At 44.8% G+C, this 24,961-nt stretch overlaps 1 protein-coding gene and 1 long non-coding RNA gene across 3 annotated transcripts in view; one reads left to right on the top strand and one right to left on the bottom strand.

The window, feature by feature from the left end:
- Positions 1-2,093: 2,093 nt before the first annotated feature.
- Positions 2,094-4,213, bottom strand: LOC144244514 (uncharacterized). The gene is made up of 2 exons (XR_013338968.1): positions 3,669-4,213; positions 2,094-2,974 (listed from the first exon to the last, which is right to left on the bottom strand). It is a non-coding gene; the product is annotated as an uncharacterized LOC144244514 (long non-coding RNA).
- SCYL3 (SCY1 like pseudokinase 3) overlaps positions 4,062-24,961 on the top strand; it is a 47,816-nt gene continuing 26,916 nt past the window's right edge. Inside the window, exons 1-7 of one of the 2 annotated variants that reach the window (XM_077779845.1) lie at positions 4,062-4,190; positions 8,912-9,126; positions 15,779-15,964; positions 17,785-17,898; positions 19,811-19,867; positions 21,242-21,344; positions 22,571-22,682. In XM_077779845.1, coding sequence (XP_077635971.1) covers positions 8,962-9,126; positions 15,779-15,964; positions 17,785-17,898; positions 19,811-19,867; positions 21,242-21,344; positions 22,571-22,682 — 737 coding nt within the window. In that variant the 5' untranslated portion in view covers positions 4,062-4,190; positions 8,912-8,961. Of the gene's footprint in view, positions 4,191-4,842; positions 4,859-8,911; positions 9,127-15,778; positions 15,965-17,784; positions 17,899-19,810; positions 19,868-21,241; positions 21,345-22,570; positions 22,683-24,961 lie in introns of those variants that run through there. The other variant, XM_077779844.1, reaches the window with a different exon arrangement.

Genomic DNA, 24,961 nt, shown 5'->3' with positions numbered 1-24,961 from the left:
ATGTACATCACCTCCTCTACTCCTTTTCTCTCCCAAAACCTCCTAATCTTGCTAGGTTGGTAGCTTGGAGAATTGAAGTAAATGATCTGGAGGTTGGTAACTGCTACTTAAAAGCAGAATAAATATCTCTTATGAGTCAGCTCTTTTTTCTCCTAACCGACAATTTACCAGTGTCTCAAGTCTGCTGTGTAATGAGCACTGAGCTAGTGTGTGACTGTGAAGTCAAACCCCACAGAGCATGAATATTACAGCTTGCACCAGGTGGACGTGGAGCTGCCCATCAAGGCCTAGATCCCAGGAGGGCTGGCTAAGGAAGTGTTGCTTTTCAGTTAGCTTAACTTTCAGAGTTCATTTATTTCCAGTGCTGGGTATGCGTCCAATCATCTAAGGGATTCCTTATACCCTGTCAAGAGGGGGAGTTTTAGTCCTATATGGCCCTTGTCAGAAGTGTCATGGCAGCCATCTTCCCCAGGAAGTATCAAAACTACAATGTAAATATATTAGAATGAAGCTATAGGTTACTGTAGAGTGGCAGGTCATAGGAGAGAATGCATGCATATGCCGGGGTCTTTTCCAGCTCTTTATGCTCTGGGGATGGTTGGCAATTTCTTGATTTTTATCTTTTTAATGATAAAATGATAAGTCCCATTCCTTGCTCATATCTAGCTAACTGCCTACTCTGTCATAGCTTCTATCTGCATCAGTTTCCTCAGGTGTAAAATGGTGTTGATACATGGCTTAAATGAATTAAACTCCAAGATACACCTCTTTTGGCATATTTGATTATTCTAAACTGGTTATTTCTAAGGAACCACAGACACAGGAAAAGGTCTGAAAACTGAGTAGAAATTACCCTTTTGTGGAGCGCCTGGGTGGCTCAGTCAGTTAAAGGTCCGACTCTTAGTTTCAGCTCAGGTCATGATCTCACAGTTCGTGTATTCAAGCCCCACATCGGGCTCTAATGTTGACAGTGCAGGGCCTACTTGGGATTCTCTCTCCCCCTCTGTCTCTCCCTCACTTGCATATTCTCTCTCCCTTTCTCAAAAGTATATTTAATAAACAAACAATAAATTACCCTTTTGTAAGAGATATTTACCTGTAGAAAGGAAATCTCCGTTCATGAAAGAGGGATGACCCTAAATCTCTAGAAACTGTTATCAGTGGAGAAGGAATGGATTTAAATCTACCCACTAACTTATCCTTGTTTACTGGACTTTTCCTGGCAACCTTCCATAAATGTCTCCCCCCCCACCCCCAAACCCTACTGTCTTTAGCTGGAGATGGATTTAAGGTGATGGCTTTGGCCATTTTGGTGAGTTACTGTTTTCTTGGGTCTTTCCCACGTGTAGAGGAGGTATACATGTTATTAAACTTTTGTTTGATTTTCTCCTGTTAATCTGTTTCATGTCAGTTTAATCCTTAGTAGAGCTGGAAGAATCTTGAAGGGCAGAATAGAATCCTGCCTCCTCAACCCCTTGTTTTATTTTTTAATAGAACTTACTTAATCATTGTGAAAACTAACCTTTGTTCATTTATATGCTTAGTGTCTATTTCTCCCCTTACCTGTTAACCCCCTAAAATTTGAGGCCTGTGAGAACAGGGAATTAATCTTATTTTGTTTCCCAATGTCTCCTCAGTCTTGAGAGCAGAGGCTGGTACACCATGAACATTTATAAAGTATTTGGTTGAGACACCTGCCTGGCTCAGTAAGTTCAGCATCAGCTTCAGCTCAAGTCATGATGTCATGGTTTGTGGGTGCAAGCCCCACATCCTGGTGCCTGCTTCTGATTCTGTGTCTTCCTCTCTCTCTCTCTCTCTCCGCTCTGTCCCACTTGTGTGCTCTCTGTCTCTCTCTCTCTCTCTCAAAAGTAAATAAATAAAACATTAAAAAAAAATAAGGTACTTGCTGTATTGAGTAAGTAAACAAGGAGCAAATGTCAGGAAAGCCTTAGAGGAATCAGGGAAGTATAGAGTCATTTAGCTCATTACCTAGCCTCACACAACAGTAGCTTGAAACTTACATGTTGATGGTGGGACAGGGAACTTTGCAAAACTAAGATAACGTTACTAGCATTAAGCCACATCCTCAATCATTTAAAAAGAAAAAAAAAGTTTTCTTTGGGCTCCCTGAACTCACTTTTTTGCAATGATTGTGTCTTCTTCCTTCTTAGCAGTCAGCATAGTACAGCATGTACAGCATAGTACATGACACAGAAAATGTTAAACATTTGTGGAATAAATATGAGTGTGTAACATGAGGTGGTACAACATTTGTATAGTGTTTACAGTTTACAAAGTGATGCCAATATTCCTTAAAGCATGCATGTCATGATGTCTGTTGCTGACTTTAAATTATTTCAGCATTGACAGTGGAATATTCTGCGTGGGTTAATTGGCTGAAGCTATGCCCTAGACGCAGCGTTCTTAGTAATCAGGAAGCCACACTCCAGAGGTAGCTGGCTGGAATCATACCAGAAAGGCCACATTCCAGGGATGGAGCTACAGATCCTTTAGCCAATTGGATCTCTGATGGCACTGGACGTTTTGCTAATTATCATAACGAGTGTCAGAAGTGAGTATTTACTGGCAAAAGTAACAACTTATTAATTACCATGATGAATACTAGAAATGGGCTCTCAAAAGGATGCAAGTTAGGTGAATTGTTTAAAATATTTTAGAAAATGCTCTCCACATCTGGATGAACAGGGTCTAAAAATTCAAGGCGCCCTCAGCCTTTGTTGATGCCATTGGAGGCTGCATCCCTAATGGTGCTGGCTCTACCACCGGTCTGTAAGATTTCTGGCTGCCAGATGGTGACTACGCAGACAAACGAATCCTGCTTCTGGAGCTCTGCACTTCTGCTTTTCAACTTCCTAGCGCAAGGTGGTGGTCACAGTGCCCAGGGCTGTGTTCTCCAATACGCTGATCACTGCGCACAGGTGACTACTGAGCATTAAAATATGATGAGTCCAAACTGTAAAATATACATATCAGTTTTGAAGACAGTACAAAAATGTACAATAATACACTAATTTTTTATATTGAATGCATATTTAAGTGACAATCTTCTAGATATATTGTATTAAAATATATTAAAATTAACTTCACCTCATTTTTTTCTTTAGTAAAAAAAAAAAACAACAAAAACAGTAGGGTTTAATGCGGCTACTAGAAAAGTTAGTATGTGGCTTGACCTCAGTTTTTACAGGACAGTGCTGATCCAGAATAGAGAGCTCAGTCTTTGTCAAGCTTATCCAGCAGATTAAATACTATACGTGCCTACTTCCCAATAAACATTTGTTTAATACACGTCGGAATAAGGAGCAAATTTGGGCCTGTTTACTTTCATTCAACCTCAAGAAGAAATTGTGGTGTAAACCGTTTCAGCTATCAGAAACTTTTCAGCTGCCAGAAAGAAACTAAAAGTTTGGGATGATCAAATTATTGAGGTCAGCTGTCAACTGCGAGGGTGTAGAGCATTAGGCACAGTGGTAATGACTGCTACTACGGCGATCATACAGATGAGAACAGGGAAACACACAGAATCCTATTAAGTAGAAACCATTATCATTAATAGGTACAATTAATATGATTAAATTCAATGTACGCTGAATTAAGCCTAACTTCAAACTTCCCGTCTCAAACGCTGAAGCCAAAACCATCATCACCTCCGCCAGCTTCAGCAGCAGTTCCTCACGACTTCCGCCCACGCAACGCAACCAATCACGGCTGCGGGGGTGAGTGACGTCACTCTCCTAAAAGTCCGGGGCAATTTCCATACTTCTTTTCCGCTCCCAGCCCCTTTTCTGCTTGTTAGAGGCGACGGCGGCCATTTTGGATTCGGGCGGGCATCAAATTAAAACCGCACGGCTAAGGCCTAAAAATTAAAATCAAGACAAACTCGCGAGCTCAGCTCAAACGCCAAGAGAGGAAAGATCTCCACAGGCCAACCAGGCCGCTGAGAGCAAAGAGCGAAGTACCGACAGGCAACGGCGCCCACACTCAAGATGGCGCCGGCCTGAGCGTCACCTGTGCCACCTCTCTGTCTCGGTTCCGGGTTCGTTCGCCTCAGTGGTGGCGTCGGAGGGCTGAAGGCTGGCGTTCTGTCCGGTTTCCGGGCCCGTCTCTATGGTGTTGGAGGGCGCATACCCCCCGAAGATTTGTGGGTGTACTGGCCACAACCTCAGAGGGTAGGCGAGGGTGGTTGGTGTNCAGGGGGCGCTGCGGGAGCCGTGGGAGCCGGGGGTCGCCTGCGTTCCTGCTCCAAGACGAGTGCCGGGCTCCCGGAGGCCCAGCCGGCTCTGCCGTTGCATACTGCTTTTTGTTTAGAATAAAGATGAAACATTTCTCGGAAGAACGTGTTGAGGAAACCACGTGAATACGAGTCGGGTCCTTAATTCTGGAATCCCTATTACTGCTGTTTTTAAGGACCTGTGTGCATACCCACGTAACATCTCAAATCCTAGCCGAAGTCATACTTACTTCTTTTGGTCCATAAAGGCTTCTTTATGTATTGCGGGTCAGCTAGCAATGCTGGGCTGAGTTCATTACAGGGAATGTGTACTTGAAACAGATCAGAGCACAGAGCCCGAGTAATACTAGCACCAGATAACAAAGTATCAATCAGTATAGGGTGTCCTTAGAACTCACCGTGCAAGCCATTATTTGGAACCTCCAAGCTAAGAGAGCTAGAACCAAGATCATCTCGATTAATTGCTGAGGAAGAATAGACGGGGAGAGAGAGATGACATGGATTTCTTAGTGTGAGTTTCCCGGTGACCTAGACCAGCGCCTGCATACTCCACAGGTGGCCCAGAAATGTGATGTGCTGCCCAAGGAAGCAAAAGGGTGGAGGAAGGTAGGTGAGCCCATTTTTAAAGAGAAGACCTTGATGCATACTCAAGTCAGATACTGCCGACCCGACACTGTATTCTAGAGATTGGGGGTGGTAATTCTGCAAAATATCCATGCTAATGGCACAGTATTAGACTATCCTTTTCTGCCTTGTAACTTTTTTTTTCTTGTGACTTCTTGAGTTGAAAGCAGTCAACAGCACATCTTTTTGTTGTCACCTAATAAAGTTTGCACTGGACTTAGGCTGTGATCCTGCTATTACACAGTAATAGTAACTGTGAGCATTGCAGTTCTGGCATGGGAAGACTTCTGTCAACGATAATCATGCTTTCAAAACAGTAAAATGGCGTCTTTGTCCCAAGAAAGGCAATCCTTTCTTTTCTTACTCTCTTTTCTCTCTTTTCTTTTCTTTTTTTTTTTTTTTAATGTTTATTGATTTTGAGAGAGAGTGCGAACAAGGGAGGGGCAGAGAGAGGGGGAGAGAGAGAATCCCACACAGGCCCCGTGCTGTTAGCACAGAGCCTGACACAGGGCTTGGTCCCACAAACCATGAGATCATGACCTGAGCTGAAACCACAAGTCGGCGGCTTAACCGTCTGAGTCCCCCAGGCACCCCCATTTCTTTTTTTTTTTTTAAGTTGTATTTCTTGGGGTCTTAGACCCAATAGAGCCACTGCTAAGAAAAATGACCAACTCTTAAAGCTTTCCTAACTCTAGATGGTTTCAGGCCCAGTGTTCTCACAAGGACATATTTTGCTATCAAGAAATGACTAAGTAAACCAAATGTTCCTTGTTGTGCGTCTGCTGAGTGCCATTCAGTCAGCCAGAGCACTGCGCCTGAGTCCTGGTGACTGTCTTATCTCCTCTGAGGGCTAATACTAAAACTACACAGACGCCGTGCTTTTCTGCCAAGAGGATTTTCATTCTTCTGCAGTTCCTCGTGTTGACTTTGGAAAGCTGTATTTTGCGGCTAGGAGAAAAGGAAGTTAGACTGGCCTCAGCTCCACACTCTTCAGAGTAACACTGCTCTGACTAATCCCTCTAATCTGACTGGTTTTTCAGACAGAGGAGTTCTAGAGACGTAGGCAGTTTCTGCTAATGAAATGGCAGCTGGTGCTAGACACCATGGGCCACTCAAGCTACCCCTGGTGTATCTCACGCCAGCCCCGGGTGTAAGGCTGTCAGTGTGGCTGTTCGCAGGAAGTGCGTTCGCAGCTGGGCTTCCAGAAGCCTCAAGATGGAGGGTGGTAACGCGCCCCTGTAAATCTGAGTAACCTGCTCCCAGTGTTTGCTCTTCCTTCTGCTAGCTGCCTTCCCCTGTGCTTGCCAAGTTGCTGCCTCTTCGGGGCTTTGGCTCTCTGCAGCCCTGACTCCACCTCATGGCACCCTTTTACCTTCAGCTAATAGAAATGTCTCTTGTGCCTTCAGATTCCTGAGACAGCTAAAGACCTGGTCATTTTAACTCTTCCTCTGGGCCACGGGTCCTAGACAAGGCTAATGTGTGAATTCACTGACCCATTAACTGTGCCCGAGAGGAGAGGGGTGAGATCTAACTACTGAACATGACCTTCACTGCTCAGCAGTTGGGGGGGAGGGGGGTGCAGATTGTCACAGGTACCATCCCAGCTCCACAACAGGGGAGTTAACGGGAGCTGCTTTTCTCCATGAGCCCACGTAGACACTAACTTTACCTGTAGTCCCAGTAGAAAGGTGAACATTACACATAGTTCGGATACTCGGCACTTTTAATACTGTTTCCCCCCTGCTGTTCTTAAGCTCCACTGCAGAGTAGGGAGGGGCGCAGTGGATTTGTAACGAAGATGACTTACTACTTATCCTCAGATGTATTCTTGGATTTTTGAACAATTTCAAGTTTAGATAGTTTTAGCTTTGTCCACGTTCTTTATGTAACGATACATGTGGGTCTGTAGGCACTTGGAATTCTCTGTTTTAGGCATGTGTCTTCAGCCCCTCATACTTTGGTAACACACAGGGTTGTGTGGAACTTCGCTCAAGTGGAAAAAAATCCAAGTGGAGGATCTGGTTGTAATGGTTGTTGGGTGTCTGTCTGTTCAAAGGGTGCAGTTTTTAAACTGAAAATTTTAAAGGTCTCCATAGATTTTTTGGCCATGTCACCAGAGTCAGAACTCTTTTTTATGTTTTATTTTTTACATTATGGTAAAGCCAGAACTGCAGACTGACTGCCACAGATTTTTCCAACGTGTGTTATTTGGCCGGTACAGGTTTAAGTACATTCGAGCCAGAACTGAAAAATACGGACACTTCCATATAAATATTCAGGCTCTTGGATCCTTCTGATAAACGGGCCAATCTGGCAGTCCTGGCTGGGACCTTGTGAGGGCCGCTCCCTGCAGAGTGACGGCCCTGTCAGCAGGTGCCTTACATGCAGCAGGGCCTCTGCTGCCCCCACCCCCACCCCAGTACTGTGGGGGCCGCTCTGCAGTGCCTGCTGTAGCCATGGGAATGTATCCCCATTGTAAAGAAAGGTGTGTGCTCAGTGTAGAAGGTTTGGGAAGTGCAGGCATATGTCTGTCTGTGACTTATTCGTGATCCAACACCAACAGCAAATCTCTGTTAATACTTGAGCATTTTTTCAGGTCTATCTGTTTATGTATGTATCTGTATATAGATACATTCATAGATACACACCTAGAAATAAAGTGTTTCTTTTTAAAACAACTATACGGCCTCCTGGCTAAGTGGCCAACTTCAGCTCAGGTCATGATCTCACAGTTCGTAGATTCGAGCCCCATGTCGGGCTCTGTGCTGACAGCTCAGAGCCTGGAGCCTGCTTCGGATTCTGTGTCTCCCTCTCTCTCTGACCCTCCCCCACTTACACTGTGTCTTTCTCAAAAATAAATAAACATTAATTTTTTTTAAATAAAATAACTTCAGTGAGGTATAATTGATGTACAGTAAACTGAACATATTTAAAGCATACAATTCTGTAAGTTTTGGTATGTAGTATTACCTTTCACCATAAGCAAGTTAATGAATATATCTATTCCCCCAAAAGTCTCCTTACATCCCTTGGCAGTCCTTTCCCCTCCCCTGGTCCCTGTTACTGGGCTTGTAACCCAGGCAACCACTGAGCTGTTTTCTATCATTACAGAGTAATTTGCGTTTTGTAGGCGTTCCCCTCTAGGTGGGTTTTTTGTTTTGTTTTGTTTTTTGTTTTTAGCATCTGGGATGATACAGTTTTGCACTTTCCCCTTTTTACTTAGCCATGACTTTGAAGAGCAATGGGAGTTCGCTCTTTCTTTTCTTCTTTCTTTCTTTCTTTCTTTTTTTTTTTTGTCTATTTATTTCATTTATTTTGAGAGAAAGACAGGGGCAGAGAGTGAGGGAGAGAGAGAACCTCAAGCAGGCCCCACACTATAAGTGCTGACCCTGATGTGAGGCTAGAACCCACAAACCCTGAGATCATGACCTTAGCCGGACAGCAAGAGTTCCACATTCAACTGACTGGGCCACCCAGGCGCCCTCTTTTTTATGTTTATTATCATTTGTGTTCAGCGAGGGGTGTCTTCCGCACTGTTCTCCTGGTGCTCCGGGCACTTTGCTCGGCCTGCATGAACTCTCCATTTGTTAACATGTTTTTCATCATTGATAGAAATACGCTCCAGTCTGTTTGGTACACTTTGTAATTATAAGTTATTGTAGACACACAGCAGTTTTCTCGTTGAATAAGGGGTTTACAGCGCTCTCCTGTGAGGCAGGATATGTGAGCAGGTTAGGAGCACGGGTGATCTTATTCTGGTTTGGATCACCTGGCGCTGTGACAGTCCCCAGAATGTGTGTGTGTGTGTGTGTGTGTGTGTGTGTGTGTGTGTACGCGCGCGAGGGGGTCTAGGGGGCCGCCGCATCTTCCCCAGAGCCCTCAGTTGTTCCTTGAAAAGCACCCCCGGTGACTTGGGGAGCACTTACCGTTTTTGTCGTGGGGGCCTGTCGATGGGGCCTGGAGGGCCGGGCGCGTGGGAGCGGCGGGGTCGCAGGCGCGGGTTTGCGGGTGAAGGTGTTTGCCTTTCTCCCCCAGCTGTGCGGGCCTTCGCGGAGGAGCCGCGGCGCCGCCTGCAGGCGGAAGGCATGGGCTCGGAGAGCAGCGCCCTGAAGAGCTACGCGCTGACGGAGCCCGCGCGCGCCCTGCCGGCCGGCCTGGCCGTGCACCCGGCCGTGCTGCAGGATGGCCGGCGCGCCTCGGTCTTCGTGTACCGGAGGGAGAACGAGGACCGCGTGCACAAGGCCGCCAAGGTACCCGCGTGGGCGCCGCCCGTCTCCTTCGGGGGTTTTTACTGACTTGGCTCCTGTTACAGAATACGAAATGGGNTGAGGGAGATCCTAATTAATCGTGCTTTTATGGTGGTTGTCCCCGCGCCCCTGGGGGGCTCAGTCGGTTGAGCGTCAGACTTGGGCTCAGGTCAGGATCCCCGCAGTTGCTGTTCAGCGCCTCGCCGGGCTCTGTGTGGACAGCCTGCAGCCTGGATCCTGCCACGATTCCGTGTCTCCCTCCCTGTCTGCCCCTCCCCCACTCACGCACTCGCGGGCGCGGTCTCTCTATACAAAATTAACATTAAAAATCTTTCTTAATTAAAAAAAAAAAGAACGTGGTTGTCCTTCCCTCATGGGAAAATCTCCAACTCCCTGTGACACGATCAAGTACCATGAGCAGAGCCAAAGCAGCTTCATAAAACCCAGGGCCGTAGCTTTCATCGTATTGTTTCAGTGAGAAGGTTCGGAAGGTAATTTTCCAGGGCTAATATAAGGTGGAGTTAGTGTCGCTTAGCAAAAATCTGTACGTATTGACATTTTAGGAAGCATATTATTTAATTTGTGAATTTTATTTATTTTTGTGTATTTTACGTATTTTACTTTTAAATTTTTGACTTTTTAATTTTTGCTTTTAAATTTGAATATAGTTGACACACAGTGTTAGTTTCAGGTGGACAACATACCGATTCACCTTCTCTATACCTTATGTTGTGCTCACCATTAGTGTATGGATGATGGGCCTAAAATAAAATATTTTAGAAACTGCAGGTACTATTTTTTCTTTTCCCACAGTATTGTCATGTCCCCAGAAAGAATGTTGAGCAGGACGCCCCAGAAAGAATGGTGGCCTGGGTTCTGGTTCTTACTGAGGGACCTTAGTCACATCATTGACTTTTAGAGGCTTCAGTTTCCTCTTCAGGGAGAAGTTGCTCCTGGCTCACACCTTCCAGATGCTGCTCCTGGAAGGGGACCAGTGCATTAGCAGGTGCTTGTGCACTGCGCCCCCCCCACCCCCTCTCTCGGCCTCTTAGAAGAAAATGTGATTGTACCTCGGAGTATAAATAGAATTCAATAAAACATCCCTAAGTGTCTTTATTTTTTTTTAAGTTTATTTATTTTATTTTGAGAGAGAGAGAGCACAAGTGTGCATGAGTGGAGAAGAGGCAGAGAAGAGAGAGGGTGAGAGAGGATCCCAGACAGGCTCCACACTGTCAGCCTAGAACCTGACGTGGAGCTTGAACCCACGAACTGCGAGATCATGACCTTAGCTGAAATCAAGAGTGAGACACGCAACCAACTGAGCCACCCAGGTGCCCTGTTAATACTTTTTTTATTGTAATTTTTGCAAAAGATAAAATGCCTTGCCTCACTGTTCTATTCTTATATGCAGTTAATATCTGACATACTTCTTGTCATTTTCATTTCATAACGTAGCATGTTTTTCAAGTAAAAAATAGGATCACTGTTTCTAGTGAAGTACTAGAGATTTATCAACTTCCTTAGTTGGTTTTTTTAAATAAGTTCATAAGATTTTTTAACACTGTTTTGCTTATTTATTTTTGAGAGAGACCACATGGACAAGCAGGGAGGAGCAAAGAGAGAGAGGGGAACAGAGGATCTGAAGCAGGCTCTGTGCTGACAGCAGAGAGCCCCATGTGGGGCTTGATCTCACGAACCGTGAGATCATGACCTGAGCCAAAGTCACACACTCAACCGACTGAGCCACCCAGGTGCCCCAGGGAGTTTCAGTTAAGGTCACAGTTCTTGAAAACATGTATCATGTTGCATTGGGACCTTGATTTTCCTAGATTCCTGAAATACTAAATGTGGCCAGCTCACCTCACTTTCTCTAGAGTTCAGGCTCCCAGTACCACCTTTGGTGGTTTGATGACCACTTCAAGCAGATGGACAGAGTTTTCCTTGCAAATATTGTCAGGTCATAAGTGTAGTGTTCCTCTAGTATTATAAATAAAAAACTACAGGCACAGTGCAGTGAATAAGATGAAATATGGTATAACCTTTGGCTACAAAATAATACTAGAAATTCCTCAAGTCCATCAGATCCTATCATTTTATCTTGAATCCATTAGCTATAATAGTATAATTTTCTTACTGGTGGTTAAGGACTCATTTCTGATGAATAGTAAGGAATGATAGCTCATAAATCAGAGTGTGGTTCCTGTGGCTTGCTCTAATCCCAGTGCTTAGGGGGGGCCTCATGGTAAGGACAAGCTCATGAACAACTCTCTTCATACCACACAGCAGTCACACTGACTCTAGGAATGCGTGTGCGGATGCTGTGCACATGCCTTGGGAGACATTATGCTCTTCTCCATGACTCAGGCCGCTTTCTGAAAGGGTTGGTCAACATATTTGAGAATGCACAATGCATGGTCATGAGGAAGAAATAGAAGAGAATATCGCTTGCCTTCCACTTGGGGAATGCTTCACTGCTCGTCCTTATATACCGACTTGCTCTTTCTGTTCCTCTCCCTCTTCACCCTTTTCTGTGTCATTTAAAACTGTTATTCTAATAAATCAGCTGTCCTACATTTTCAGCTTTTGAAAAAATGTTTCCTTCATAATCAAGAGCTGATTCTCTTATGAGGCTCCTGATCATGATCCATTCAGAAGAACTTCAGAAGTACCCCCATCCCTCAGGTGCACCTCCAGATGGCGCAGGCCCCTTTCCCCCCACCCCAAAACAATTTTCAGACTTCAGGTTCTCGTCCTTTCTCCCCTGGTGCTTACATCTGGCCTTCCGCCCCCAATGCAGTATCTGCTGAACCCTCTGGGCTGAGCTCCAGATCCACATTCCCACCTGCCTGATGGAATATCTCCGCTTGGCTACTCCAGCAGCACCTCAGGCGCAGACTTTCCAACACAGGATTCTTTACCCCTTTCCCTTCCTGCATTTCATTCCTAGTTTCTCATCTAACCTCTAGCTCCTGGACATTCAAAGACAGAGTGTCCTTACGTCTTTGTCTCAGATTTGCATCTCCGTGGAAGAAGGAAGAGTATTTCTTGCTCTCTAGTTTAGGCATCTTGGTGATGATGTTTCTTTAACTGGGTGAAACTGTGGCTGGCTTCCTGTCTAAAAACTTGCAGGTGGATTTGAGCTAATAACTACTATCTTGTGTAGTTCTCAAAGTGAAATAGAGAACCAGAGGGAGAACTTACAGTAATGACAAGTTAAGCCGCTAAGGCTTGAATTAATTAATTCTCTGGATACTCAGTCCTAACCCGTTCCTGAAAAGTAGAAAGTTTATATTCACAACTTGACTCTCACACCTAACATTTCTGTGCGGGTCTGGATAAGTACGGATATTGACAGATTAGCCAGTGCTGCTCATATTTAACGATAAAGGTTACTCAGGTTCTTCTTTCTGAGAGTATTCACCTGGAGCAGAACACAGGTGGAACAAGGTTGTGGTGACTCAGGGACAGATACTTTCGACACTCCTTCCACAAAGCCGCCCTCTCCACCACCAAAGAGTCATTACTCTCTTTGGTTAATGCTTACTGAGAAAATCTTAGCAGGTACATCTCGTCGCTCCCTCTGTTCTTTGGAGCTTGAGTCAAAAAATGTTTCTATTTGATTTGTAATTGCTGACTTCCTGTGAATCTGTATGCATAATTTATGCAAAATATTGTGTGTGCTGAAGTGGGGGAGACACATGATGTTCTTGCTCGGTTAAGTGCCTTGTTCAGAATCATACTATCAGTTACTCCTTTCTGCCTTTATTAAACAAGCCAGACACTTTGGACCAAGAATTTTGCTGGGAATGTAGGGTTGAAAACAAAAAGCGCAGAATGTAATTTATTATTTCATTTATTAATCAGGTGAAATTTACTGACTGTATTTAATGCCAGTGCTCAGCCTGGTAGTATGTCTTCTGACTTACTAGTCTGCCCTGAGTACTAGAAGCATAAAAGAAGGTACATACTACCAAAGGAAAATAATTAGAGTCCTAGGAAATAAGAGCTTCATGAATAATTTTTCCCGAACAGGCAGAAGTACAAAGTCAAGTGTTTCATTTTGGGTTTGCAAATTACTTGAGGTGATTCTTAAAATGAAAAAATATGAAAGAGGTTGCATAATTTTACTCAAAACCATAGCTTAAAAGACCCGTGCAAGAAGTTCCATCCACTTGTGCTCAGGCATTGAGCCAGCTCGCTAGCATGGCTCTTGGCTCTTCTGGGTATTTACTGTATTTATATGCATATGAATGGATTATATTAAAGGCATACATACAGATTAGTAATTCTTATTTGCTACCTAAAACATTTTCTTTTTCTTTTTTTTTTTTAGTTTTTATTATCTATTTATTTATTTTTGAGAGAGAGAGAATCCCGAGCAGGCTCTGCATTGTCAGCTCAGAGCCCAGTGTGGGACTCGAACCCGCAAATGGCGCGATCATGACCTGAGCTAAAATGAAGAGTTGATGCTTAACTGACTGAGCCACCCAGACATCCCAAGAGTTTTCTTAATTTTTATTAGAGTGACCTCTGGAGGATAACAGCTTTCTTCTTAAAACCAAACAAAAAATCCTACTGAAGCTATTCCTAGAGGTGTCAAAGTTTGGGATCATTATAAGAGAGGAAAAGAAACTGGACGAATTCATTTCCTCAGATGATTCTCCTGTGGTTTCACCTAATAGGCTAGTTTGAAGTGACTGATAGAAACCTTGAACCAGTGCTGTGTTACAGACTCTCATGCGAGCTCATATTCTTCCAAGAAGGTATTTTGGAATATTCCATTCAGAGTGTTTAATTGTGAAAATGAAACCCAACGTTATATTCAGGGTTTTTCTCCAAGTGAATCTTCTGTCGGCCTCCTTCCTGTGCGATGATTGGTTTACAAGCCTTCCTCAGTGTCCAGCGGATTGCACGGGCTTTTCTCTCTAAGAGCTGCCTCCGAAGGTTTTTTAGTTATCTGATTTTCACCAGTTTGATGACAATGTGTATAAATGTGGCTTTCTTTGATTTTTCCTGTTTGACGTTTATTGAACTTTTGAAATCTGTAACTTTAGTATTAGGCTGAATTTGGAAAGTTCATTACATTTTTTANCCTGGAACCGGCTTCAGATTCAGTGTCTCTCTCTCTGCCCCTCCCCTGTTCATGCTCTGTTTCTCTCTCAAAAATAGAAAAATAAACATTAAAAATTTTTTAAAACTTTTTCTGTTTGTTCTTCAGGTTGTTAACACAGCTAGGTTTGTGGGCTCTTGCCTCGACCATCTGCATTCTGTTGTTGAGTCTGTTCATTGAATTAGTTTCTAATATTTTATTTTTCCTTTCTAAAACTTCCACTTATTTTGGGGCACCTGGGTGGCTCAGTCAGTTAAGTGTCCAACTCCAGCTCAGGTCATGATCTCACGGTTTGTGAGTTTGAGCCCCGCGTCAGGCTGTCCACACAGAGCCTGCTTTGGATTCTCTGTCCCCTTCTCTCTCTGCCCCTCCCCTGCTTGTGTTCTTTTTCTCTCTCAAAAGTAAACAAATATAAAAAAATAATAATAAACTTCTACTTATTTTAAATAAAAGTTCTTTCTCTGCTGAGAACTTCTTTCTATTTATTTCCTAATTGTTTTCCTTTACCTCTAGGGGAGAATGGTTATAATATAATAGTTAAGCTGTTTTAAATTCTTTGTGATAATTCTAATACCTGGTTCATCTTGGGGTCGATATTTGTTGCTTGTCTTTTCACTTTTTTGTTTTTGTTTTGTTTGTCTGTTAAGTGAGAACATTTTGGATTGAATACTGGACATTTTGAATGTCCTGTCGCATAGACTCTTGTTTCTGTTTTAATCCTTGGGAGATTGTTAATGTTTTCCATTTTTGATGTTTCGATGTTTTGACTGCAGGCAGTCAATCCGCTTAGGTTCAGGCTTCAAGTTTTCTAACTACTCTCCGCCCACTCTTCCTGTGTGTGCTGCTTCAAACCGCGGTCATTTCTCAAAACTTTGCTGTGCTGGTGTGGGTCTGCTCTGTCTGTGTGGGTTCAGGAGTTAGTCTGAGACCTGTGTAGGTAGACAGATACTCCGAGCATCTTCTTCTCCGGTCCTTTCCCCTCTGGGATGTCCTCAGACTCAGGCTGGCCTCAGTTCCTCCCTGTCATTCTTCTGGCCAGAAAGGTGGCAGGGTCTCTGTCGGAGTTTTAGCCACGTTTGCTACACTGCTGTGCGCGCGGGGCCCGCCATCGCCATTGGTGCACAGCTGTGAGAAAGGACATCCCTCACCCAGGACATGTATCCCCACGCTGTCTCTTCTCCTCATTTTGACCCGGCTTCAGAACCTGAGTGCTTTGTTAAGGTCTCCGGTCACTATTTTGGGCACCTGGTTCAGAGTCAATAGGAGTGATCTTCAGGAGGCCTGGGCTCCTGGGGGGCCCACACTGCCCTCAGGGAACTGCAGTTCTCTGTAGAGTGATTTAAACATTGGTAAAGTCACAACAGCTCATAGATGTGTCTTCACCTTACTTGAAATTTCGGGGGAAGATGAGGAAGGTAGGGAGCTGGAAAGGACCTTGAATGCAAAGGATACAGTTTCTGACTTTTACCCTGCCGTACATGAAACTGCCAGTAATCTGGTCTTGAGTCATTAACCTCATCACCCCTTCTGTTTGTATTTTGAAAGCATTTGAAGACACTTCGCCACCCTTGCCTGCTGAGATTTTTATCTTGCACCGTGGAGGCGGATGGGATTCATCTTGTCACTGAGCGAGTGCAGCCTCTGGAAGTGGCTTTGGAAGTGCTGTCTTCTGCGGAAGTCTGTGCTGGCATCTATGACATATTGCTGGCCCTTGTCTTCCTTCACGACAGAGTAAGCAGCCCGCACGTAGTGCGCCTCGCATACTTTGGTACAGGCTGGGGGTGTTGGTGTGTGTGCTGATGCTGTAGTTATGGGATATGTGGAAAGCATAAGGCACTGTTCTGACTCAAAAGCTTCCCAAGGGAAACGCACACATTGGAAGGCATGGCAGTGCCACAGACGGATCGTTTGTGGCCTCTGACCCTGGGCAGTGTTTCATAGGCCTTTATTCACTTGACGATGGTCTCCCTCCAGTTTGGGGTAAGCCTTTACCTAAAAATAGCAGCAGTTGTATTCCATTTCTTAAGAAAGGGATAAAGCCTTAACATAATGCTGCTGTGGGCCGAATTCCAATTTGTTTCTAGGGGTTTTGTTCCATGTTAGATTTTGAAGAAAGAAATGACCATGTCTTCGAAAGAGGCAGTTTTACATTCCTTCTCCTTTGAGTAGGTGATGTCCCTGAGAGCCAGCCTCTTCACACTGTGGTCAGGTTCACTGTCACAGGGGTAAGGGTACTTCCTCTGTTTACTTCTGGTCTGTTTCTGGACGGTGTTACAGAGCTATTTCTTAATGGAATTTGCATTCTGAACTATGAAAGCCTGTGGCCATCCTCCCAGATTAAAATGACCAGTCACAGGTTAGAAACATTTGCATATGATTCATCTCAGTGTATGTTTGTTTTTTTGTTAACTTATCCTGTTAATGGGAGACAGATTCCAAATATCACTTTGGATTTATTGTCTCCTAAAAGCTTGTCTAAGGTGCATATAAAGAAAAATTGTTCATGCTTCATGTGGAGGAATCTTTTCTTTGTTGGAAAAAGTGTGTGCATGTGGTGGAAAGCTTGGACAGCGTGTGAGCACGTAGAGGGAGGAGCAAGCCCCCCACCCAGAGTCCAGGGCCCTACTTCCCTCCAGAAGCGACCGCGGTGATGGTGATGAGCCCAGTCGTTCGGACATGCTCTGTGTGCACCTAAAGCAAACGTTCCTACTAGCCTAGTCTCCCTTATTTCTCAAATGCAAAAATATACCATCCATGCTATTCTGAACCTTCCTCTAAAATGTATATGTATCTTGGAATGTTTCATATCAAAATATGTACACACTTGCCCTGGCGAGTAGGATATTTAAAATGCACGGTCGACTGAAATGATTTCCAGCTTGGGGTTAAAAACACACACGTACTTGAATTCTGTTCTCATTGTCTTCTTCTTCCTTCTTACTTATTTGCCTGTACTGTGTTTTATAGTCCTCAATTCCGTCACTTCCGTGCTCGGGGGGATATTCCTGGTGGCCCTTACCATTCCATTTTCCTCTTCTTCAGGCAGAATTGTTGAATGCCTCCTGACAAGATTTCAGGTGAAATGGATCTGGGTTCGCATTAGAATGTAGGCGAGAAAGAATTTAGAGGAGAAAATTAGTACAACAGCCTGTGGGTGCAAAGATGAACTTTATCTTTAAGGGCTGGAGACAAGTGACCCAGGCCGTAACGACTCGTACCTGTGTGTGTGGGGTGCCGTCTCTCCTGCTGGGTGTGGAAGTGGGATGTGCAGAATCTGTGTCCCGGCTGTCATGCCTCTAGTTCATTAGCCTGCTTCACCGGGCAGGGGAGAGAACAGAAGCCTCTCCATCGCATTTTTCCTTTCCTCTAACCTCGTAATGTGTACGCAGACACAGACTTACTCAGTTTGTCACTCCTTAGAGTTGTACTTCGTTTATTGTGCCACAGGGGGGCGGAGTTGCCATACCTTCTCTGGGTGGTCAGCATCTAGTTCTTTAAAACTTCAGCTTCACAAATTCTAGGGGCAGCCTCTTCCTGTTCTTTTCTTCCAGGGACACCTGACCCACAACAATGTCTGCCTGTCATCTGTGTTTGTGAGTGAGGACGGCCACTGGAAACTGGGGGGAATGGAGACCGTCTGCAAAGTTCCTCAGGCCACACCTGAGGTAAGGCGGGGGACAGGCCCTCTGTGTTACAGGGAACGTGATAGCATTGTAGTGGGTGGTTCGTGCCTCGGTCATCCTAGCTTTGGAGACTCGACTTTTTTGTCAATGCCATAGTCACAGAACTGTAGGAGTTTATTCCTCAGAGGCTTCATTTATTCTTGTCTCCTCGTTTTGTAGCTGAGGAACTCGAGATTGGGGAGTAAAATGGCTTGGTCAGATTGATTTGTAATTAAATGCTCCTCCCTTATATTCTTGTAATACCCTCTATTTAATTACACCACTTAATGTTTAATACTGAAATTACCTTTGTGCGTCTGATTTCTTTACCTGTGTTTGAGCTTCTTGAGGGTGTGAGAGTCTCTCTTACTTATTTTTACATCTCCACCCGGAATAGTGCGTGGCACGCATGAGGTAGTCAAGAAAAGTTCATTTACAACTGTCCAGGTCATCTGAAGGCCCCCACTGTGGTCTAACAGCCGGAGTTAGGACATGTGCACCTTAACTCTTCTTATGGGCTGTGTGGCTGCTGCACCCAGTACCTCTGAATGGCTTTGTCTGACCGGGTTCTACAAATTGCCCTCCTAGGTTGATGAACCTTTCTATTCTGTTTTGTTTCTTGTTTCCATCATTTTGCACATTGCCACTAGACTTGCTCTTTCTTAAAAACAACAACAACAACAACAACCCCAACCCCATGATGACAGCCCTCCTGCAGGGCTGGCCCCCTGGCGTACTGACCCAGTCCAGTTCCCTCTGTTCTCTTGTGGGGCCGCCACAAGGGGGCCTTGTTGTATGTGCACCGTCATGGGCTCTCGCTGAGGCCAAATGCTACTTCCCCCGTCCCCCCCAGAGGTGTTCCTCTGATGACGTCTGCCCCAGTTGGTCCCTTTTGTCTCAGAACTTACCTTACATCTCATTAGTGTAACAGCATGTAATTCATTCTTTGGTTTCTCTTCACAATTCTTTACCATGGTATATAAGGCCCTTCACGTCTCTTCCCGAGCCTGCCTTCAACTTGACCTACACTTACAGTCACTGGGCTCCACTCTGGCTCACCCCACTCAGCTGTGCTGTAGGCCGGGTGGTGCCTTTCACCCCCTTCTTCCTTTGTGTGCCTTTCTGTCTTTGGGATGCTTTCTTCTCATAGGCTCTCTGCAGCATGTAGGATGAAGCTGAAGTCTGTGTTCCAGCTCAGTCTGTCTGTGAACCTTCCCCCACCCCCCACCCCCAGTATTCCCTGCCCAACGGAATTAGTCTCTCCTGTGCTTCTACACTGAGCACATGTCACAGCACTTCTTAGTTTCCGTTCTAGGTTGTGAGCACCTGGCCGGCGGCAGGGAATGTATCATATTCCTTTTGTACTCCTAGTGCCCTGAGTCGTGTTTAGGACATAGAAGTGCTTGAAAAATACTCTTTGAATCCGTGAATGAAAGTACTTGTTTGTGGATGTTCTCTCTATAGTTCATAAGGTCCTCAACTTTTATATCGCACGTGGCAGCAAGCCCTAAAATTGACCTGATTCAGCAGGAAGATTATTGATAGATTTGTTCTATGCTAGAAAAGCCTTCTACTTGTTAATAACTCTGCAGGATGCCAAAGAAGTTTCCTAATTATCAATGTAAGGAAAGCAGATGCAGAGGCGCCTCTGAACAGCAGAGGGTGCTTTAACCAGCTGCAGGGGACAGGAAAGGGAACTTAACAGGTATCTTCTACTGAGCCTTGCGCTGTGCCATGTACTGTATTCACATTGTTTAAGTAGCAAGATTTTAAGTTTATGTATTTAATGTGGCATTGGTTTGAAGGCTTCATTGCTACTTTTTGCATTGCTGGTTGCTTGTGTAACTTTAGTGTGAAAGATTGGTTCACCAAACTTGTGTATGAATTATTTTCCCTAATTTATTTCTCTGTCTAGTTTCTGAGGAGTATTCAGTCAGTAAGAGACCCAGCATCTATCCCTCCTGAAGAGATGGTAAGGCGATATACTGCAGCTGTAACGACGGCTTCTTTGTATGAAACTGAAAAGAACTTTTGTCTGTTTCCCTCTTTCTTGGCTAAATTGTGGGTGCCTTGTAATTCCTTTGGCCATGATGGCTTCTGAGCTTAATCTTATCACCACAGCAGGGAGCCTTTTTCTGGACAGTCTGCATACATTTTTGGGTAGTACAGACCCCTGTGTCACCAGTAAATACCTCAGTGTGAGCAGGGTTGGTGCTTCATCCTCATTTCACAGTCTTCGTACTTTGCTGGAAGCCCTACAAGCTGGGGGGGCAGCAGCCCTCGCCTTCCCTGTGCCTCACCCTGAGCACCCATCGGTCATTAGGGCTCCAGGGCGCATGCAAGAGTGCTTATTGACGTTAATGATCTTTTCTGACAAAGGTCCATCTACACATTTCTCCCCTAGGTTGATGAACCTTTCAGTTCTGTTTTTGTTTCTTACCTTCACCACTGGCTGCTGGTGAAGAAAGATTATATTTACCAGGAAATGCGAAGGCAGTAGCTCCCTCTAAATTTGTTCTCACAGTTACTGTAAACACACTGCAATCCCCCAAAGACAGTATTTAATGTGCTTTACAGGAAATGCCAATCCAACTATAAACTTGAAAAAAGACCTAAGACTTGAAATAAATCAAGTTGTTCCAGATTGGTACTTTGTGTATGTACTAGTGTTTTTCAGACTGATTTGTGAGTTTTAAATCAGGTTACTGGTCCTGACAATTGAGGGGGGGGGGAATAAAATAGAAAATATCAGTAAGGCTGAGTATTGTTTTATGAAATTTTAGTTTCCATTATGTGTATTTGTGTGTGTGTGCGTGTATACTACCACCACTAACAACAATAATAATTTCTAATTTTTTAAAATGTTTTATTTATTTCTGAGAGAGAGAGAGGCAGTGTGAGCAGGGGAGGGTCAGAGAGAGAGGGAGTCACAGACTGAAACAGGCTCCAGGCTCTGAGCTGGCAGTCAGCACAGAGCCCGACGCAGGGCCAGAACCCACGAACTGTGAGATCATGACCTGAGCCAAAGTCGGACGCTTCACCAACTGAGCCACCCAGGTGCCCCAGTAATAATAATTTCTAAAATGTGGGTTGCAGTCAAAATACTTTTGAAAGCCACAGGCATATATCATATTTAGGCTCTTTTTCTCTTTTTGCCCTTGTTTGATGTTTTTAAATCTTTAATAAATTGCATTCCCTCATGGCTTTAAGAGCCTGTGAGTGTGTGGTACTGTATAGTTGGCTTTAGGTATAATAAATGCAAAAATGGGAGAGAGTGCTTTAGAGAAAATTTAGATCAGGTTTATAAGGCATGTTCTCTAGGTTTAATGATCTTTACTGCTTTTAGTCCTCAGAATTCACAACTCTGCCAGAGTCACACGGACATGCCCGGGATGCCTTTTCATTTGGGACATTGGTGGAAAGTTTGCTCAGAATCTTAAGTAAACAGGGTGAGTGGAGTTACACTGCTACATCCACAGAATAAGTAGGAAGGCCATTCACAGCCTGTTCTGTGTGGATTCAGAGGACCACGGTCTTTGACCATAGTAAGGAACCTGTTGCTTACCAGATAGCTTGTTTGCAGCAGATCTTGACAGCACTGAGGAAAGAAGCTTTGATTTCTTTCCTTTGCATCATTAAAAGAATTTTAAGTAGGAACCACTTTCTACTTTGTTTATATCACTTGTTATTATCTGATTAATTGGTATTGGTACTTATAAGTCTAAAGATTCTATTCCTTATTGAGTCAGCCAAGTAAATGAATGCTGTTATTGATTTATATGTAATAATCTGAAGAACTGAGGAGGAATTGACACTTTTTATATAATCTAAATCAAGCTTAACATTTCCTTATCTTTATTCTTTCAAAGTCCTTTTGAGTTTTTTCTTCTTAATGTAATTTACTCATTACCTTTTTTCTTTTGTTGCCTCAGAGAGCCCAGGCTCCTGAGTACATTGGTTTCTCCTCTCTGTCGAGTTCTCTGGTGGCGTGCCTGGCAGCCTGCTTCATTCTGCAGCCACCCCAGGCCTTCACTTGTCTACCCGTTAACGGGGCTGGGGGTACATGCTTCGTTAGGCCCCTTACTGGCCTGGGTCACACTTTACCGAAGCTTTGTGCACTTCTAACGCAGCTTCTTTTATCAGCTTCTGCAGCATTCTGAAGTTAACAGTACCATTCAGCTGCTAGCTCTAAATTGTCTCAGCCTAAATACTTGAGAATTAAACCCATAAGGCCATAAGGCATGCCCTGTGGGGAATGAACTCACTACTCCCCTGTGTCTAGGATGGTGGTAATTATGTACCATCCTGTCGAAAATAGAAAATACAGTCATTCAGATAACTTTTCTTGTTCTGTGGGTGAGGAACCCTGGTTGATAAGACCCTCCAATCAGTCACTCATTAAATCTCCATTAGGCCCGAGCCGAGTTACACCAGCCGTTGGGAAATGAGGGCACAGAGGTGAGGCTCGTGGGGGTGGGGCCGATGTGTTGGCAGATGAATTTTCCACACCTGCCAAGGAGTGTGGCTTCAGGTGAGCTGGAAGCTGTTTAGCAACAGCCAGGGCTTTGTTTGTTTGGGCTTTTTACAGGTTGGTTTTTGCCCTCGTCAGTCTCCAGCTATAGAGGTCCTGAAAGGAGGGAGAAGCTTGGAAACTAACTGTACCTCTGGATTTCAGTTTCAGCGGACGTTATCTCCAGCTTCCAACAGACCTTGCACTCAACCCTGCTGAGTCCCATTCCCACATGTCGGCCGCCGCTCCACACCTTACTGTCCCATGACTTCTTCAGGTGAGGGCACCCGGCGGGCCTCCCCGGCCGCTCGCGGGTGCCGCGTCCCGGTGGTGGGGCTTGGGGGCCCGGATCACACAATCCCTTCTGTTGGCCTAGGAAAGGTCAAGTCATGTCCACATGGAAGGATAGGGGTTGAAAGTGGGTTGTGTCTTAGGTTCTTATCACAGGAAGTTCTAGAAATCTTTTAACTGTGGTGAACTCGTGGGTCTAGAAGTTAAAGCCAGATCCTTTAGGAACTATAACAGTGAGGAAGCCAGGCTGTGTCCAGTGGGTGGCACTTGTCAGGTAATCTAGAGACTTAATAAACATGGCCTCTCCTTTCTGCTGCCATTGCGTTCTAGGAGTTTGTTGTTGTTGAAATGTTTTCTTGATGGGAGGTGGGGGGGAAGGAGCTCATTTTTCTTCAGGCAGAAGATTGTCGTCTTTGTTTAGTAATACGTGATGGAAAAGCACCGAAGTTGATTTAGAGGGAGGGGCACAATATAATGTTAATACTGTCACTGGATTCAGAGATGGTTTTGAGCCTCTCTTTGAGGTTAGTTTTAACTATGTGTCCTCCTTTTCCTCATTTCCATGACCGCAGAACTTCTGCACGGGTTAATTTCACATTCGCAACTTCTAGTAGCAAAATTGAAGTTATGTCCTTTTGAAAGTAAAGATCCTTATGTGTCTGTGGTCAGATAGCCGCAGACCAGCAGAACGAAGGGAAGGCCAGTGTTCTCCTTCGAGGGGGTGAACTCCCAGGGCCATGGGACTAGGGTCCGTGTTACTAAATGGGACAGAGGGGTAGTTTCACTACAATTATTAGGATTTTATTGGTCATTTTTGTTTCAAAGAAACCGTTCAAAACCTTTCCCATTAACAGAGTCTTTTAACCAACGTATTTCTCTGTCTTTTTGAATGATTCATGGCAATATCTTATTTACCTTGATACAAAGTCTCTACAAAGAATCCTTTATAGCAAATAGATTCTCTCCACTATGTAATAAAGAGTTCTTTAGTAAGAATTGTCCTTTTTTTATTTTTTTTTTTAATGTTTATTTTTGAGAGAGGGGAGAGAACGCACATGCAAGTGGGAGAGAGACCGAGAGAGGGGGACAGAGGATCCAAAGTGGGCTCTGCACAGACAGCACAGAACCTGATGCAGGGATCAGACCCATGAACCGTGAGATCATGACCTGAGCCGAAGTCAGGCGCTTAACCAACCAAGCTATCCAGGTGCCCCCCTCAAAACTGTGTTTTAAACAGAGACAGGAGAGAAAGCCGGAACACAAAGCAAGACACACACCTCCCCCTTCCTGAAATCTGATGGTTGCGTGTGAGGAGCCGCCCAGGGGGAGACATAAGGGGAACCCAGGCGGGCATCCCTTGCTGAGGCAGCTGAACCAAGCTGATTAGACTTCCGTTGTGACATTTGTGCTTTGTTTCTGCTATTAAAGCCAGAGGGAAAGGCGTGTAAGTGTAAGATGTGGAGCCCTGAGTGGCTGGCCGTGTGGTGGGGCTGCATGATGAAGCGTCGGCCCCCGGCCTGGCAGCCTCATCCCACAGGACTCGAGGACATGAGCCACACTACCCCCCATGTGGGCCGCAGCCCCCGACTCTCCTCCCTACCTGACTGAGGAGATGACGCACCGCTTCCGGCAGGAGAAATGGGGAGACTCCCATGACTGGCACCAGACATGCCTATTTCCCAGCCCCTTGCACGGCTCTCACCTCAGCGGAGTGGATTGAGGGGCAGCGGCTGTTTTGAAGTACTTCACTACATTGGCCCCATTTCTGCCAGGATGGCTCTGCTCACCATGTCCTGTGGCAACACGAGTTCCCATGATGTTGGTTATGAAAACCGCCGAGGTGGTGGGCGTCTGTGTGCACACCGTGTGTGCTGAAGCCTGAATCCTCTTCACACATCTGTTTGCTGTTAAAATGCTGGGTGCTCCATGGGCTTGTTCATAGTATTTGTCTCATGAGCAACTTAGTTATAATAGAATCTTCTTTTTTTAAGAGTTATCTTTTTTACTGTTTATTTATTTGTTTGGAGAGAGAGTGTTCACGCAGTGGGGAGGGGCAGTGAAGGAGAGAAAATCCCAAGTCGGCTCTGGGCTGCCAGCACAGAGCCCGATACGGGGCTCGATCTCACAAACCATGAGATTGTGACCCTGAGCAGAAATCAAGAATCAGATGCTTAACTGACTGAACCACCCAGGTGCCCCTAGTTCTAATGGGGTCTTCAAATTGGCAGAGGAGAATGTTTCCTTGAATATTTGTATAGCGTGACC

The sequence above is a fragment of the Crocuta crocuta genome, unplaced genomic scaffold, assembly GCF_008692635.1.
Source record: "Crocuta crocuta isolate KB4526 unplaced genomic scaffold, BGI_CrCroc_1.0 scaffold322, whole genome shotgun sequence".
Taxonomy (NCBI): domain Eukaryota; kingdom Metazoa; phylum Chordata; class Mammalia; order Carnivora; family Hyaenidae; genus Crocuta; species Crocuta crocuta.
Note: the sequence above shows the minus strand (reverse complement) of the source record. Positions and strands in the feature narration are given on the sequence as shown.